We start from the raw sequence: 13,518 nt of genomic DNA, 5'->3' as shown, positions 1-13,518 counted from the left end.
TGGTTGTATCTGAACTTCTTCCTGTGAGTTTCTTGTACCTCATCTGCTGGCATTTCATATATTCCGAGACCGTTTTTAACAAGTTCCCTATCTAAGTCATCCGGACTCATAAACCTTTCTTCTTTCGTTCCGTCTCTATTTTTTACGCGTTTCATGAAGAGAGTTGAATTATCATTTAGCTCTGACATCAAATATCTCGGAGTAAATTCATTCATGTCATTTGGATGATATGCTATTAAATCATATCCCTTAGCGAGCTTGTATTTTCCAGGTTTGAGATTATATCCGATTTGATGCTGAACCATAAAGCTAAATAGGTTCGGGTCAGTATTTCCTTCCTTGAACTTTCTAATAGCTTCTTTATATCTGTCACTAAAGTCAAGAGTATCTGGGTAACCATAATCTTCCTTAAGCATTTTTAAGAATTCTTGGTTTCCTTTTTCTCTACTTCTTTTATGTCCTTGCTCTGTTTGTGGTTGTTGTTGTGCAGGGTTTTGAACTGTTGGTTGCTGTGCTGGTTGTGGAGGTGGTTGTTGTGCTGGTTTTGGTTTGTGGTGCTGGATTTTGAACTGTTGGTTGCTGTGCAGGGTTTTGAACTGTTGGTTGCTGTGCTGGATTTTGAACTGTTGGTTTTGGTTGTTGTTGTGGTGCTGGATTTTGAACTGTTGGTTGTTGTGTTGGTTGTTGTTGTGGTGCATGCCTGTGTCTGTGTCCATGTGACGATGTAAATGTTTTAGGTAGTCCTGGTGCAGGTGCTTCTCTTGGAGGGTTTGGTGGTATATAAGTTCCAACCAGCTGGCACATATGTTCCATCTGCAGCATAATGTCCTACCTGACTTTTCGTTCTTAAGAAAGCATTTACTAGGTCTGTTTTGGTCTGTTGTAACTCTTTTTCTTGACTTTCCACAACAGTTGCTCTAACGGCGTCATAGGCACTTTGAACTGCCTGTCTCGTTGCTGCATCTGTTATTTTCGTCATATTTTGTGCTACTTCTCTTAACTCTTTGTCGAAACCTTCAGACTTCAGTTTCTTTCCAGATGAGAAGTCGTTCACTAGTTTCACCTTACTATGAAGAGCTTCGAAGGCATTCTTAAAGTCAGCATTCATTAAAGCTTCATTTGAACTGTCTTCATCCGCTTGTATTTTTGTCCTTATTGACCCTATAAGTTGGGCTGCTTTAGCGTTGGCTTGGGCATCTAACCAGTCATTATTAGCTTTTATAATATCTGCGCTTTTCATTGCCTTTTGCATGGCTGCGTCGTTATTTTTACTTTCTTGTGCTAAGTTTTCATACTGTACGGTTTGGTTTTGCAACTGTAAAAGTTTTTCTGCCTTTACATTTGCTTCAACTTCTTTTTTATACTCATCGCTATCCATATATGTCTTCAGGCTTTTTGTTTTATCTCTTCATCTTTCAGTACTTTATATTGAGTAGTATGGTTTTTCAAATTTATAACATCTTGTTCCATTTTTGCTACTTCTGCTGCTTTTTCTGACACTTTTTTCGCATATTCCTCTGTACTTAGTTCTTTCAGTTGTTCTTCTTTCTTCTTTTTCTCTACGTTTAACTCATTGAGTTTCTTTGTGTGTCTGTCATATTCTAGTTTCTTTTCGTTTTCACTTATTTGTTTCTGTATGTCTATGTTTGACTTTTTGACATCTGTTATTTGATTTTTGAGTGAACTCAAATTCATTTGACTTTGAGGGTTATAAGCTGTTCCGTCTGCAGCTCCACCATAGCCTGCCATTTTCGCTAAAAGTGCCGCTCTTAAACCTCCACTCTGTGCACCAATAACTCGGTTTAAAAGCATAGGGTTGCTTGACATTTGTTGCAACATAGTGGGGTCATTCATCATTTGTTGTTGCAACTGTTGTTGTGGTGTCAGTTTTACTATTGGATGTTTCAATGCTCCCTTCCTCTTACGTATATTCTTACGTAGCTTACGTGGCATTTTAAGTGAAGTTAAAAAGCGGTTTTTGACAGATGTTTATATGACACTTTTTGTTCAGCAAAAAAAAACTACTCGGTCAAAGTGTTGTCAGTTTTGTAAAATAACCGTCTTATCTCATTCTATAAGGGGAAAAAGGCTTCTCAAAGTATACTTCTTTGGAACGCCTGTAACTTTTCCTGTAGCGACGATAGACCCTTACTTGTCCGGACAAAGTTATACTATTTTGAGTGCTCTACAAAAAAGTCAACGGCGACGACTCTCAAAAACCGTTGTGTAAAAAGTTTTACCGTTGGACAAAAAAGTATATATAGAAAACAAAAAACGTTTATAGTTCATTCAATATTTGAGATAAACCGTTTTTCCAACGGTAACTATTAAATAAAATAAAAAAATAGAGGGGGTCTCCGTTGACGAAAACGGTTTTTATTCAATATTCATTTTCCACAAACTTCTGGTCAGTTCATTTTTGTCTAATGCAAGACCACAGTAGTAGCATGACTGACAATTCTTTACAAAAGCTCTTTAAAGGTCAAACACTTATATCCTCATACTTTACTAGTATGTCCAAAGAGGTTACACAGGTTTCAGTCCAATCAGACTCCAATCAGACACAAATTGAAGCTCAAATTCAACCAAAAGAAACTGCAGAAGTCGAACAAACATCAGAGCAACCTTCAGAACAAACAATAACACAACAAACTACAGAAGCTCAAGTTGTTTCAGTCCAATCAGACTCAAATCAGACACCAAACAGACGCAAAGTTCAACTAAAAACTTACACTCCTACAGAACCAGAAGGTGTCTTCTCATTCTCAACAACAGAAGCAAGATATAGAAGACTCATTGCAGCTTATCCAAACAATTTGTCCTTAACAGACAACAATGACTATGATAGATATTTCAAAAGTATAATAAAACCAGTCGAAACATTAGAAAACAAAGTTCAAAACCCGACAGTAATGGTTGACTTTTTCTTGTCGAATTTGCCTTATGTTTCAACTATGATATCTCTTCAAGCAATTGATGAGTTCATTATTTGCTGTGAACCAAACTTAAGAGAACAGCTATATGAAACACTCAACGACTTTCGTCCTTATCCTTTAACTTACAATTGGAAAGAAGATGAAAACAAACGCGGTTCTTTCTCCTGGAATCTTTCCATTGTTGCTCCAGCTGGTGTAGCTGCACATCCATTCGAAATATATCCAAAATTGCATTACGAAAACAATATGCATATTATAACAACAGCCGCTTTAGAGATTCCTGAACGGATACCAGATGGAGAAGAAGTTTCAATAATATCTGTTCAAGCAAACCGAGTTGCAATGCCACTTACAGTATGCAAATTCACTCACTCAAGCAGACAATTCTATCAAAATCTTGAGTTCGTTTTTACTGGCACAGCCAAAATGCTTCTCAAAAAACCAGAACAAACCCCAATAACCATCTTCTTATCTGGTTATTGTGAAGATGAAGACAATTCGGACGAAGAAGAAGAGGAGGAGGAAACAAGCGAAGACTCAGACGATATCCAGTTCATTTCCATCCGTAAAAAACATTAAAGCAAACATTTCAGAATAAAAATTTTAATTTTAATCTAAACAAAAATTTCTTATGGGCTAGAGGGCGCAACGCGCCTGGAAGCCCCACTCACCTGACCTAAATTTGAATCTTAGAATTTGAAAGTAATGAAAGAAGAAAAAGTGGATTTAAAGGAGGTTTTATGATAAGGTATTGTCGGGTATTAGAAGTAAATATGTTGAAGAGAGATATTCAGTTAATATGAGACAAAATTAAAACAAGAATTGAAGATTGTGTATGAATGTGTCATTCTGGGAGACTTGCATAGACAATGTCACCCACAATGACACATAGCACACAATAACAGTGCACTGTTGCACTTTGTTGACAAAAGATACACAATCAGAAGAAGATTGTGTATGAATGTGTCATTCTGGGAGACTTGCATAGACAATGTCTTCCAGAATGAGACAACCTTCCGCAATTAGAATACGATTGCGGAACTTCGACCGACAAGAGTGCATTATGCACTTTTCGTGTTTTAATTTTGTCTCATATTAATTAAATATCTCTTTTCAACACGTTCACTTCTAATACCCGACAATACCTATCATAAAACCCCTAAAGCCACTTTTTCTTCTCTATTTACTTTTAAATTCTGAGATTCAAATTTTGTTCTATTTCATTCAGTTTTCTTTTATCAAAATCATATAACCATTCATACTGATTCTTAATTTACTATATTACATTGAGATTTCCTCTTTTTTCATATTTCGAATTAAATCAGCTATTTAAACCTAATATCCGGACCTGTCAGTATTCAAATATTATTGGCCACATGTATCTGAGCATTTACACAGATTTTACCTAATTTTGCAAAAAATGTGTTATGAGATGGGTGTTTACCCACGTTTTGCAAAAAAACCAAAATGATAGAGTGGGTCATAAGGATCAGTTTTGCTATAGCTTGTCCGGCTTGAAACTCAATATTCATTCGGGAAAGACGTTTCAAAATTTTGTAAAGTATTCAAATTTGCAGCTTTGTTCGATTTGAAAATTGAAATTTGAAACGAAATGACTGTATGAATATGTTCTTCATATTGAATCTAAGCATTTCTTGGAATTTGGAGTTTTTCTAAAAAGTTTTATCGGTTGAAAAATTAAAAATAAAACAAAAGAATTTTTTCCGATTTTTTAAACGCATCTTAATTTTTAACGGACGAAGGAGTATTTGATCAAAGTTCAATAAGGCTATCACACTATATTATAGTTAGCTTGCAAAGCAAGCAATATAATCTGGAATTTAATAACTTCATAAAGATTTGATAAAACCATTTTTGTGTAAATTAGTATTTAATAGGAAAATATGAAATTAGATTAGTCAAACATATAAATTGTTATTATATGAAATGATAACAATTGATAAAACATACAGATTGGAAGATTAGGTGAATTTTTGTGATGAATAGGTGTGTTTGTATGTAATGCCTCTATAGTATATTCATAATAAAAATTAGTATACTATAAAAACTTGATTTGAGAAGAAAATTAATGTGGAATAAGAAGATTGTAGAGAAACGTCTCATTCTGTGAGACAGTCACAAATAATATCTCCTTACCATATCAAATCCTTAAATTTTATATATGCTATTTTTTTAATCTTTTAAAAATTTCTCTTTAACTCTCTTCAAAGACTTTCTTTTATGTCAAAAATTTGTTTCACTTTGCCCCAACTCATATACTCTAAAAATAATAACAATAGCCAAATATATAAAATTAATTTTTAATTCATTAAAATTATATTTATTCAAAGTAAATCCTCATATAAACTTCTATGAACCATCCTCATCTGTTAATTCAATCAAGTATTCTAAGAAATTTGGGCAATTTTCTTCGAATAATTGGCTCTCATATGATAAATCTATTAATTCAATTTTGTCATGCATAAAATCATACTTTCCGAATATGCAATAGCATTTTTCAAGAGCCAACAATAAATCAATTTTAAATCTTAGACTGTTATTATTAAATGATTCAAGTAGTCCTTCCTCCAATAAAAAGTGGTACATTATTTGTTGATCGTTCTGTGAAAATTCGAAATTTAAGATACAATAGCAAATTATCTGAACGAAAAAATTTTTCTTGCTAGAATTGTAATCATTATAATTATCAATAATATTTGAAAAAAGACCGCTATAAAAGATAAAATCTTGATCGAAATGCGTAAAAACAATGAAAAGTATCTGATTGAAGAATTCTGGAACGCTTTGGTCTAGACACCACCATATGTAACGGTTAAGAGAGAACTGTTGATCTTGCATTATAAAGTCTACTAGTGAAATTTCGTTATTCATTAAAGAATACAATAATGTACCTATTTTCTTTTGTTTATTATGTGTTGATTTGTTTTGCCATTGAAAATAACATAGATATGTATCATCGGATTCTAATGCTAAAATTTTAAAGTCGTAATAAATAACAATCCGGGTAAAAACAAGGATATTTTCGTCAAATGCATCTATTTTGTCAACAGGAAATGGTATCTTGGAGACACAATCACCAATATCAATATTTTCAACATCTTGTTTATAAGATTTGATATTCATTAAAATTTGATATAAAAAAGTAAATTCATTGCTCAGAAAATTGAGAAAATTGAGAGTAACCGCCAAATAAGATTTTTAAAAATAAAGAACTAAGGGTACAGTATATGAGAAGGAAGAATCCAAAATTTTATTTTTAAGGTTTTGCAAGAAATATTTTTATTAATAAACGGTAGAATAATAATAGGAATATCGATATTAAAAAAGAAATACATGAAATAAATAAAAATTTGATTCAACTTTGACAAGAATCACAAATGATTCTTCTCAAAGTTGCTCAGTGAACAACAAACACTTGTTATTGTTTATAATTCAAGTGAATGTTGTACACAAAGACAACAATTGTCTATCAATTGTTGTCTTTGATTCAACTTTGACAAGAATCACAAATGATTCTTCTCAAAGTTGCTCAGTGAACAACAAACACTTGTTATTGTTTATAATTCAAGTGAATGTTGTACACAAAGACAACAATTGTCTATCAATTGTTGTCTTTGATTCAACTTTGACAAGAATCACAAATGATTCTTCTCAAAGTTGCTCAGTGAACAACAAACACTTGTTATTGTTTATAATTCAAGTGAATGTTGTACACAAAGACAACAATTGTCTATCAATTGTTGTCTTTGATTCAACTTTGACAAGAATCACAAATGATTCTTCTCAAAGTTGCTCAGTGAACAACAAACACTTGTTATTGTTTATAATTCAAGTGAATGTTGTACACAAAGACAACAATTGTCTATCAATTGTTGTCTTTGATTCAACTTTGACAAGAATCACAAATGATTCTTCTCAAAGTTGCTCAGTGAACAACAAACACTTGTTATTGTTTATAATTCAAGTGAATGTTGTACACAAAGACAACAATTGTCTATCAATTGTTGTCTTTGATTCAACTTTGACAAGAATCACAAATGATTCTTCTCAAAGTTGCTCAGTGAACAACAAACACTTGTTATTGTTTATAATTCAAGTGAATGTTGTACACAAAGACAACAATTGTCTATCAATTGTTGTCTTTGATTCAACTTTGACAAGAATCACAAATGATTCTTCTCAAAGTTGCTCAGTGAACAACAAACACTTGTTATTGTTTATAATTCAAGTGAATGTTGTACACAAAGACAACAATTGTCTATCAATTGTTGTCTTTGATTCAACTTTGACAAGAATCACAAATGATTCTTCTCAAAGTTGCTCAGTGAACAACAAACACTTGTTATTGTTTATAATTCAAGTGAATGTTGTACACAAAGACAACAATTGTCTATCAATTGTTGTCTTTGATTCAACTTTATTAAAAATTTTAATTATATCTTTTAATTTATATTTATTTACGTTCACATTTCTTTTACATCCTTTATATTAATATAAAATTTCGGTTGATCTTCACTCTTTTTCACATATTTTTTCAATAAGATACCCAATTTTTGTATTTATTCTGATTAATATTTTTCACTGTTAATTTTATTGATATCTCAAACTATTTCAACATTTAGTTTTTTAAAAACTCTATTTTTTGTTCTCTCTCTCAATTTTCAAAAGTCATTAATTTTGCATTACTTTATTTAAAATATAATTAACATTGGATAAAAACATTTATTATAATGCCATTTTGGATCAATCTTATGATATTTCAAATCTTTTAAAATACACTCATTCATAACAAATAGTTGCCCTAGACATGTGCGTAACCTCTGTGTACGATATTCCAACACCTTACGACCTGTATGCAAGTTTTTAATTATTGAATAAAAAAACAACATACCGTACTTCGAGTATAAAACATGTATACCCTAATAAAAACAAAAATTAGGACATATTTGATTTATGATTTCTTTTCACAAATCGAAATTTTGATCTCTCAATTTTAAACATTTTTCAAAAAAAAACTTATAAATATATTTCTTATTGTATAATATTGAAAAATAAATCATCATGGATGAATATTACTAGTACTTCAGAATTATTTATTTTTTCGATCTAAATATAGAAATAATATCTACTCTATATAAAAATAACAATTATTTAATTTTATTGAAATTTTTATTATTTGATTAATATATTTTATGTGATATCTTAAATAGCAATAAAAACTACACCACATAGTTATTCTAGGGTACCTTCATCTACTTCTAGAATTATAGGCTCTGGATTCGAATCTATGGTGCGCTATTGATAAAGTAAATTTCTCCATAGGCCCCAAAAAATTGACAACCCAGGAATTATAGGGTAATATAGTAAAATAGTACAAGTTATAAGGTATTGATTTCCAAAAGAAATTACCAAAAAAAAATCCTTTCCAATATGTTTAAGCAAACCGATTTTTTTAAATTGAATTTAAACCTTAAACTTGATTTTTTAAAAAGTGACGTTATTTAAATTTGACGTACCAAAATCCATAGCAGTAGAATTATCATTATATATATATATATTGGTATATTTTTACTCCTTATTAGATACTCATCCTACGTAGGACCGGAGCCTTAAATGGCTGGCAAAAACAAAAATAAAATATGAATAAACATGTATCATAAGAATAACATATCCATGTATATCTATATTTACAAAAAATGCCAAATGAACCTCCAATAAATGACTGAGAGAAAATGCAACTGTTGATAAATCATCGTTTGGAACAAATAAAAACGAATTTAATAAAAGAAAACAGTAAGCCCATAATATATCTAATCCATTGAAATTAAAATATGATGTAAAATGTGTAATAACACAAAATAAAATAACATGTTTACAAAATAAATTCTGAAAAAGATTGTTCGCTAAATTTTATTACTTTTAAATATTCATTTACAAAATGTTAATTTTTATTTTTTAAATGTTGTCAAATTACAACTTTTTTATTTGAATTTAATATACACTGATTAATGATTTCCTCTGAATTGCATTGATAACTTTCTATTTCAAATATTTTGAAGTATTACATTTTTATTTATTTTGTAAAAATATGAATAAAAACAGATCAACGTAAGAGATTCCTTAAAAGAATAGAAATATAAAAAGATAAAGAACTATTTGTTACTTATTTTCAGATATCTGAATAAAACTGAGGATGTTTTATTGTCGTCCATAAAAATGACAACCAGTTTGGAAAAGTCATTGAGAATTAATTGTCTTAAAAATAAAAGTAATTGATAAAAATGATAGTTTGTCTAATGGGTGTGAATATATTTTAAGATTTTGTTTATCGATTGTTCACTCTTTCTCAAGTAATTTCTAGATTTCTGGCTGTATTTTCAAAAGTTTATCTTTGATATAAAAATATAAGCTAATAACATGGATCACAAAAACAAAATAATTTATGATAATACATGTTTCATAAGTATGATTATGGGCGTCAAAAATTTTCTCACTGGGTTTTCGTCTATCAATCCCAGCTCATTATATACGCAACCAATCAAAAATCTGATATGGGAGTCCAAGGCTAACTTTTTGTTGTCTACCTAATAAAAGAGGAAGCAGCATTAGTGAGAATAATCGCAAATATTCAATTTAAATTATCTTTTTATTCTTAATTTAAAGTGACAAAAAGAATAAAAAACCTATTCTAAGGCATGTTGTTATGTAAATGAGACTAGACATCATATTTTATGTTATGAAAAAAAATATTTAGAATTTTAGAACAAATAAATAGAAAAAATAGCATAACTTATGGATGTGCGTATATTAAATTTAATAAATTAAGAGAAATTATTTTTGGCGCCAAAATTATTCGTTAACTCTCAAATTTTTCTGAGTCAATAAGCCGCCAAAAAAGTGTCATTTCTTTATAGGAAAGGAAACCTATTTGACGAACAATCCGGACACTAGTGCCTCAGCGAATTTCCCCAAACCCACCAATCCCCTCCCTGCTGTTGTGCACCATCGATGGAAAGTAAGTCATCAATAGTCTCTTTTCCTTGGACTTGAAATGTAAATCTCGGACGAAAGTAAGTCTGACTTGAAATGTAAGTCTCGGACGAAAGTAAATTAATATACATATCAAGTGTACTGTGGCACTGCGCGCCTCCTTACACTTGATATGTGAATTTGACACTTTACGAAACCGTTAACGTATATTTTACAACACAAACGACAACACTAACTTAACCTTAAATATTTACAAAGCCGCCAACCACTTCACCTCACTAACGTTTTCACAAACGACTTCACTACTGTAAAAAATAAACGTTCTCACTTACAAAAGTATTGCAACTCCTCCCATTGCTGTGCTTCACACAATACTTCATATTCTTCAGTATCGCTGCTGTCGCTCCAATCGTCAGAGTCAAAGTCACTGTCAAAATAAATGTTAGTAAGTTTTAACAAAGCTAATGAAACACGCTTACCGTTTGTATCGTATGCTTGTATAAACTTTCCATTCTTCATTCCTTCATAAACGCTCAAACTAACTTTACCCTTTCTCCCTCGTATCTGATAGAATGTATTTTCACGAGGAACGAAGAACAAATTCTTGAACTCATGACCGTTGTAGTTTGTTATCTCAATAGTTTTCGTCATTTATATAAAAATAAACTTAAAAATTAATGATATCACCACCCTCACACGTATGAAAACATAGCACAAAAATAAATTTAGGTGAAGTGGTGAGATCTCACCTGTTTTTTCACCCGGTTGAATTCATTGCTTTATAACTCTCTTCCTTGGTTTCTTTTTAGTTGCTTTCTTCACGTCTGTCTCCAACTTGACTGTCTTTCTTCTTCGGCCGTAATGATACCAGTTACTTCCACCAGTCAATGGGTCAAATAGTCTTTCGTAAGGGTTTCCATACATTCCATAGGGACCATACGGAAGAACTACTAGTGGAGAAGAAACATTTTCTTTAGTTCCATCGACTCTATTTAAATGCATTGTTTCACCTTTCATCTGGTCATTAAAGTCTTTTGCGTGTTTTGCAAACTCATCGTCCTTTCCTAAAGCATTTTCTGTCTCAGTCGCAACCAAATTGGATGCTTTATTTATGAGCCCTATTTTATTTAATCTTAACTTCTTTGCAACCCAGCCTCCAATCTTCCCTTTATTTGCATCTAATGTCTTCGAAACCCTTCCTCCACTCATTTTATTTACTGCGTCATAAGCTCCAAGTGCTTTTGCTCCAAATGCTAATGCTTTTGTTCCCATTGCGCCTAAAGCTGCCCAAGCTACCATTTACACCATATTAAAATCATCTCTCTTCAATATTATCTCATAAAAGTTCTCGTTACTGGAGAAAGTCAATGAAACATAAACGTTCTCACCGCTTTGCGGTCTATCTAACTTATTTCTTATATCATCTATACGCTTCAAAATGTCTGAACAATTGCTAACATCTTCTACAACAGTTATTTCATCATGAATGACCTTCAAGAACAAACTCATTTAATATGCTATTAAAATCATCTCAATAATGAGTCCATCCTTTCCATCTTTAGGTAGCACAACATCTTTCATTGAAGAAGGTTCGACAAGTCTTATGTTAAACTTACTGACAAAGTTTGTTATACTATAATGCTTCGGCGGCGAATACATGTAGTTTGAAAGACATAATATAGATTCTTCAGCAAATTCACTTATACTGGATTTTATAACAATGTTCTCACGAGACCAAATACCACCAATTGACAATCTTGTAAGCAATCCTGCTGAACCTTCTACTGTAAACGTCGATGGTAACATTCCACGAAGGTCATCTATTGACATCGTTGAGTCACTGTATTTAAAGATTTTCTTAAAGCAATCGTCATTATCTAACCATGCAATAGCTTTGAAGTTTTCATTCGAATATACATCTGCTTCATTAAATGTAAAACCTGACTTCTTTGCAGAGATGACTTTAAAATCTATCGAGTTTGTTTCAAAATTATATGCTATGGTAACTTCTGAAGGTAATGGATGCCCTTCCGCAGTCAGTTGTTCTCTCACTACCGTTTGAAGCTTTGTATTAAAAACTTTCATGTCATCTCCTGTATCTAGGTTCACATACACAGCAACAGGAAAACTATCTTGCTTCTTTGTTTCATCATTATATCTCAAAACATTAAAGTTCTTCAATAATATTGTTCTTCCTGCTGGAATAATTCGAACCTGTCTGATTTCAATAGCTTTCTCACCTCCTACATACTCTACCCAGTGTCTTGGATATTCATAAGTATACTGACTTTCTTGAATTTTGGTTGGTTTCATCATAACATGTTCATAGTATATCTTTATACTCTTGTCAGTTAGACTCGGTGCTATGTTCTGAATATTTCTGACTTGCATTTTTAATGGAGATAAAATGAAGCATTTAATACATGACGTAGATGAAGACATGAATGAAACTACAGACAAACTTAACTCTTCTCTCATTCTTCCTTTCAGTAAGGACTATGAGTTCTGTTCAAATGGTGTTTATTTCTATTGTGGAAAGATGGGTTCAGGTAAGACATTTAATTTAATTCGTCATATACTCATAACAGAGCGTTTAGGAAACGACTCTTACTATGACCAAATCATTATATCAGCAACTTCAGACTCTATGGATTCAATAGCGAAAACATTTATGTCAAAAGTTCAAGCCTCTGTCGTTAAAGTTCCAGACAGTGAACTCATTGAATTTCTTCAACGTTACATTCGACGTAAGAGGAAATATTATGCCATCGTTGAATTTATACAGTCAGGAATGCAAAAGACTTCTGAGGAGATGGAAAGAATTATTGACAAACACCACTTACGTCAATACTCAGGAGTTTACGATATGAAACGACTTACAAACTACATTCTGTCAAAACTTTCAAAATACCCCTTCAAAAAATATCCTTCAAACACTCTGCTCGTTTGCGACGACTTCGCCGGAAAAGGTTTAGTGTCAAAACCAGACTCACCATTAGCTAACATCATTACTAAAGTCAGACATTACCACTTAACTGTAGCAATACTTATGCAAACATGGAGGTTTTTAGCTTTAAACATAAAACGTCTCATAACTGACTTCGTTATCTTTCAAGGTTTCTCACGTTATGATATTGAACTCATTTGGAAACAGTCAGGTATAACATTACCTTTTGAAGAAATTTGGGAAGCATATAAGTCTCTCATCTCTCCTCGTTCATACCTTGAGATTCATATCATGACTAATACCATTAAAGTCAAAAATATTCCATGGGAACGACCAACATTGTTTTAAAGTTTAACCTTCAATTGACTGATGGTAAACAAATTCCATGCATCTCTGTCGCCATTTCTGTTAATATTTTTGCTGTCATTCATATCATCCACTTCCCCATCCGTTAGCTTTTGAGGATATGCGTTAGAATAGCTGTTCTTAAATGAAGGCTTTTCACCTTTGAGAGCATAAACTCTATAACTTTCTGCATACTTTATGTTTGAACTTCCTGAGCCATCATTGACATAAATTTTTATAGGCTTCCACCCTTTGTTCATGTTCCTGCTTCTTCCCTTA

General features: G+C 31.9%; 5 protein-coding genes and 1 pseudogene across 6 annotated transcripts, besides 1 other annotated feature; 2 read left to right on the top strand and 4 right to left on the bottom strand.

Annotated features, from left to right (window-relative positions):
- Positions 1-977: 977 nt before the first annotated feature.
- Positions 978-1,470, bottom strand: TVAGG3_0537710 (annotated as a pseudogene). Its single transcript has one exon. A coding segment is annotated over exon 1 (493 nt).
- A 58-nt stretch (positions 1,471-1,528) lies between these two features.
- TVAGG3_0537700 (protein of unknown function, DUF4106 family) lies at positions 1,529-1,953 on the bottom strand (the record flags this gene model as incomplete). Its single annotated transcript, XM_051237795.1, has 1 exon — positions 1,529-1,953. A coding segment is annotated over one exon (425 nt), but the record flags the coding sequence as incomplete, so codon positions are not given.
- Positions 1,954-2,426: 473 nt separating this feature from the next.
- On the top strand, positions 2,427-3,515 carry TVAGG3_0537690 (attachment subunit-related family; the record flags this gene model as incomplete). Its single annotated transcript, XM_001299106.2, has 1 exon — positions 2,427-3,515. One exon carries the CDS (start codon positions 2,427-2,429, stop codon positions 3,513-3,515), a length of 1,089 nt encoding a protein of 362 aa, XP_001299107.1.
- Positions 3,516-10,083: 6,568 nt separating this feature from the next.
- Positions 10,084-13,518: part of a mobile genetic element that runs on past the window's edge.
- TVAGG3_0537680 (uncharacterized protein) lies at positions 10,272-10,598 on the bottom strand (the record flags this gene model as incomplete). Its single annotated transcript, XM_001299105.1, has 1 exon — positions 10,272-10,598. The coding sequence occupies one exon, from the start codon at positions 10,596-10,598 to the stop codon at positions 10,272-10,274; it is 327 nt and encodes a 108-aa protein (XP_001299106.1).
- Positions 10,719-11,246, bottom strand: TVAGG3_0537670 (protein of unknown function, DUF4107 family; the record flags this gene model as incomplete). Its single annotated transcript, XM_001299104.1, has 1 exon — positions 10,719-11,246. One exon carries the CDS (start codon positions 11,244-11,246, stop codon positions 10,719-10,721), a length of 528 nt encoding a protein of 175 aa, XP_001299105.1.
- TVAGG3_0537660 (protein of unknown function, DUF4106 family) lies at positions 12,388-13,242 on the top strand (the record flags this gene model as incomplete). Its single annotated transcript, XM_051237794.1, has 1 exon — positions 12,388-13,242. One exon carries the CDS (start codon positions 12,388-12,390, stop codon positions 13,240-13,242), a length of 855 nt encoding a protein of 284 aa, XP_051095618.1.

This window comes from Trichomonas vaginalis, chromosome II (genome assembly GCF_026262505.1).
Source record: "Trichomonas vaginalis G3 chromosome II, whole genome shotgun sequence".
In the NCBI taxonomy this organism is placed as follows: domain Eukaryota; phylum Parabasalia; order Trichomonadida; family Trichomonadidae; genus Trichomonas; species Trichomonas vaginalis.
Note: the sequence above shows the minus strand (reverse complement) of the source record. Positions and strands in the feature narration are given on the sequence as shown.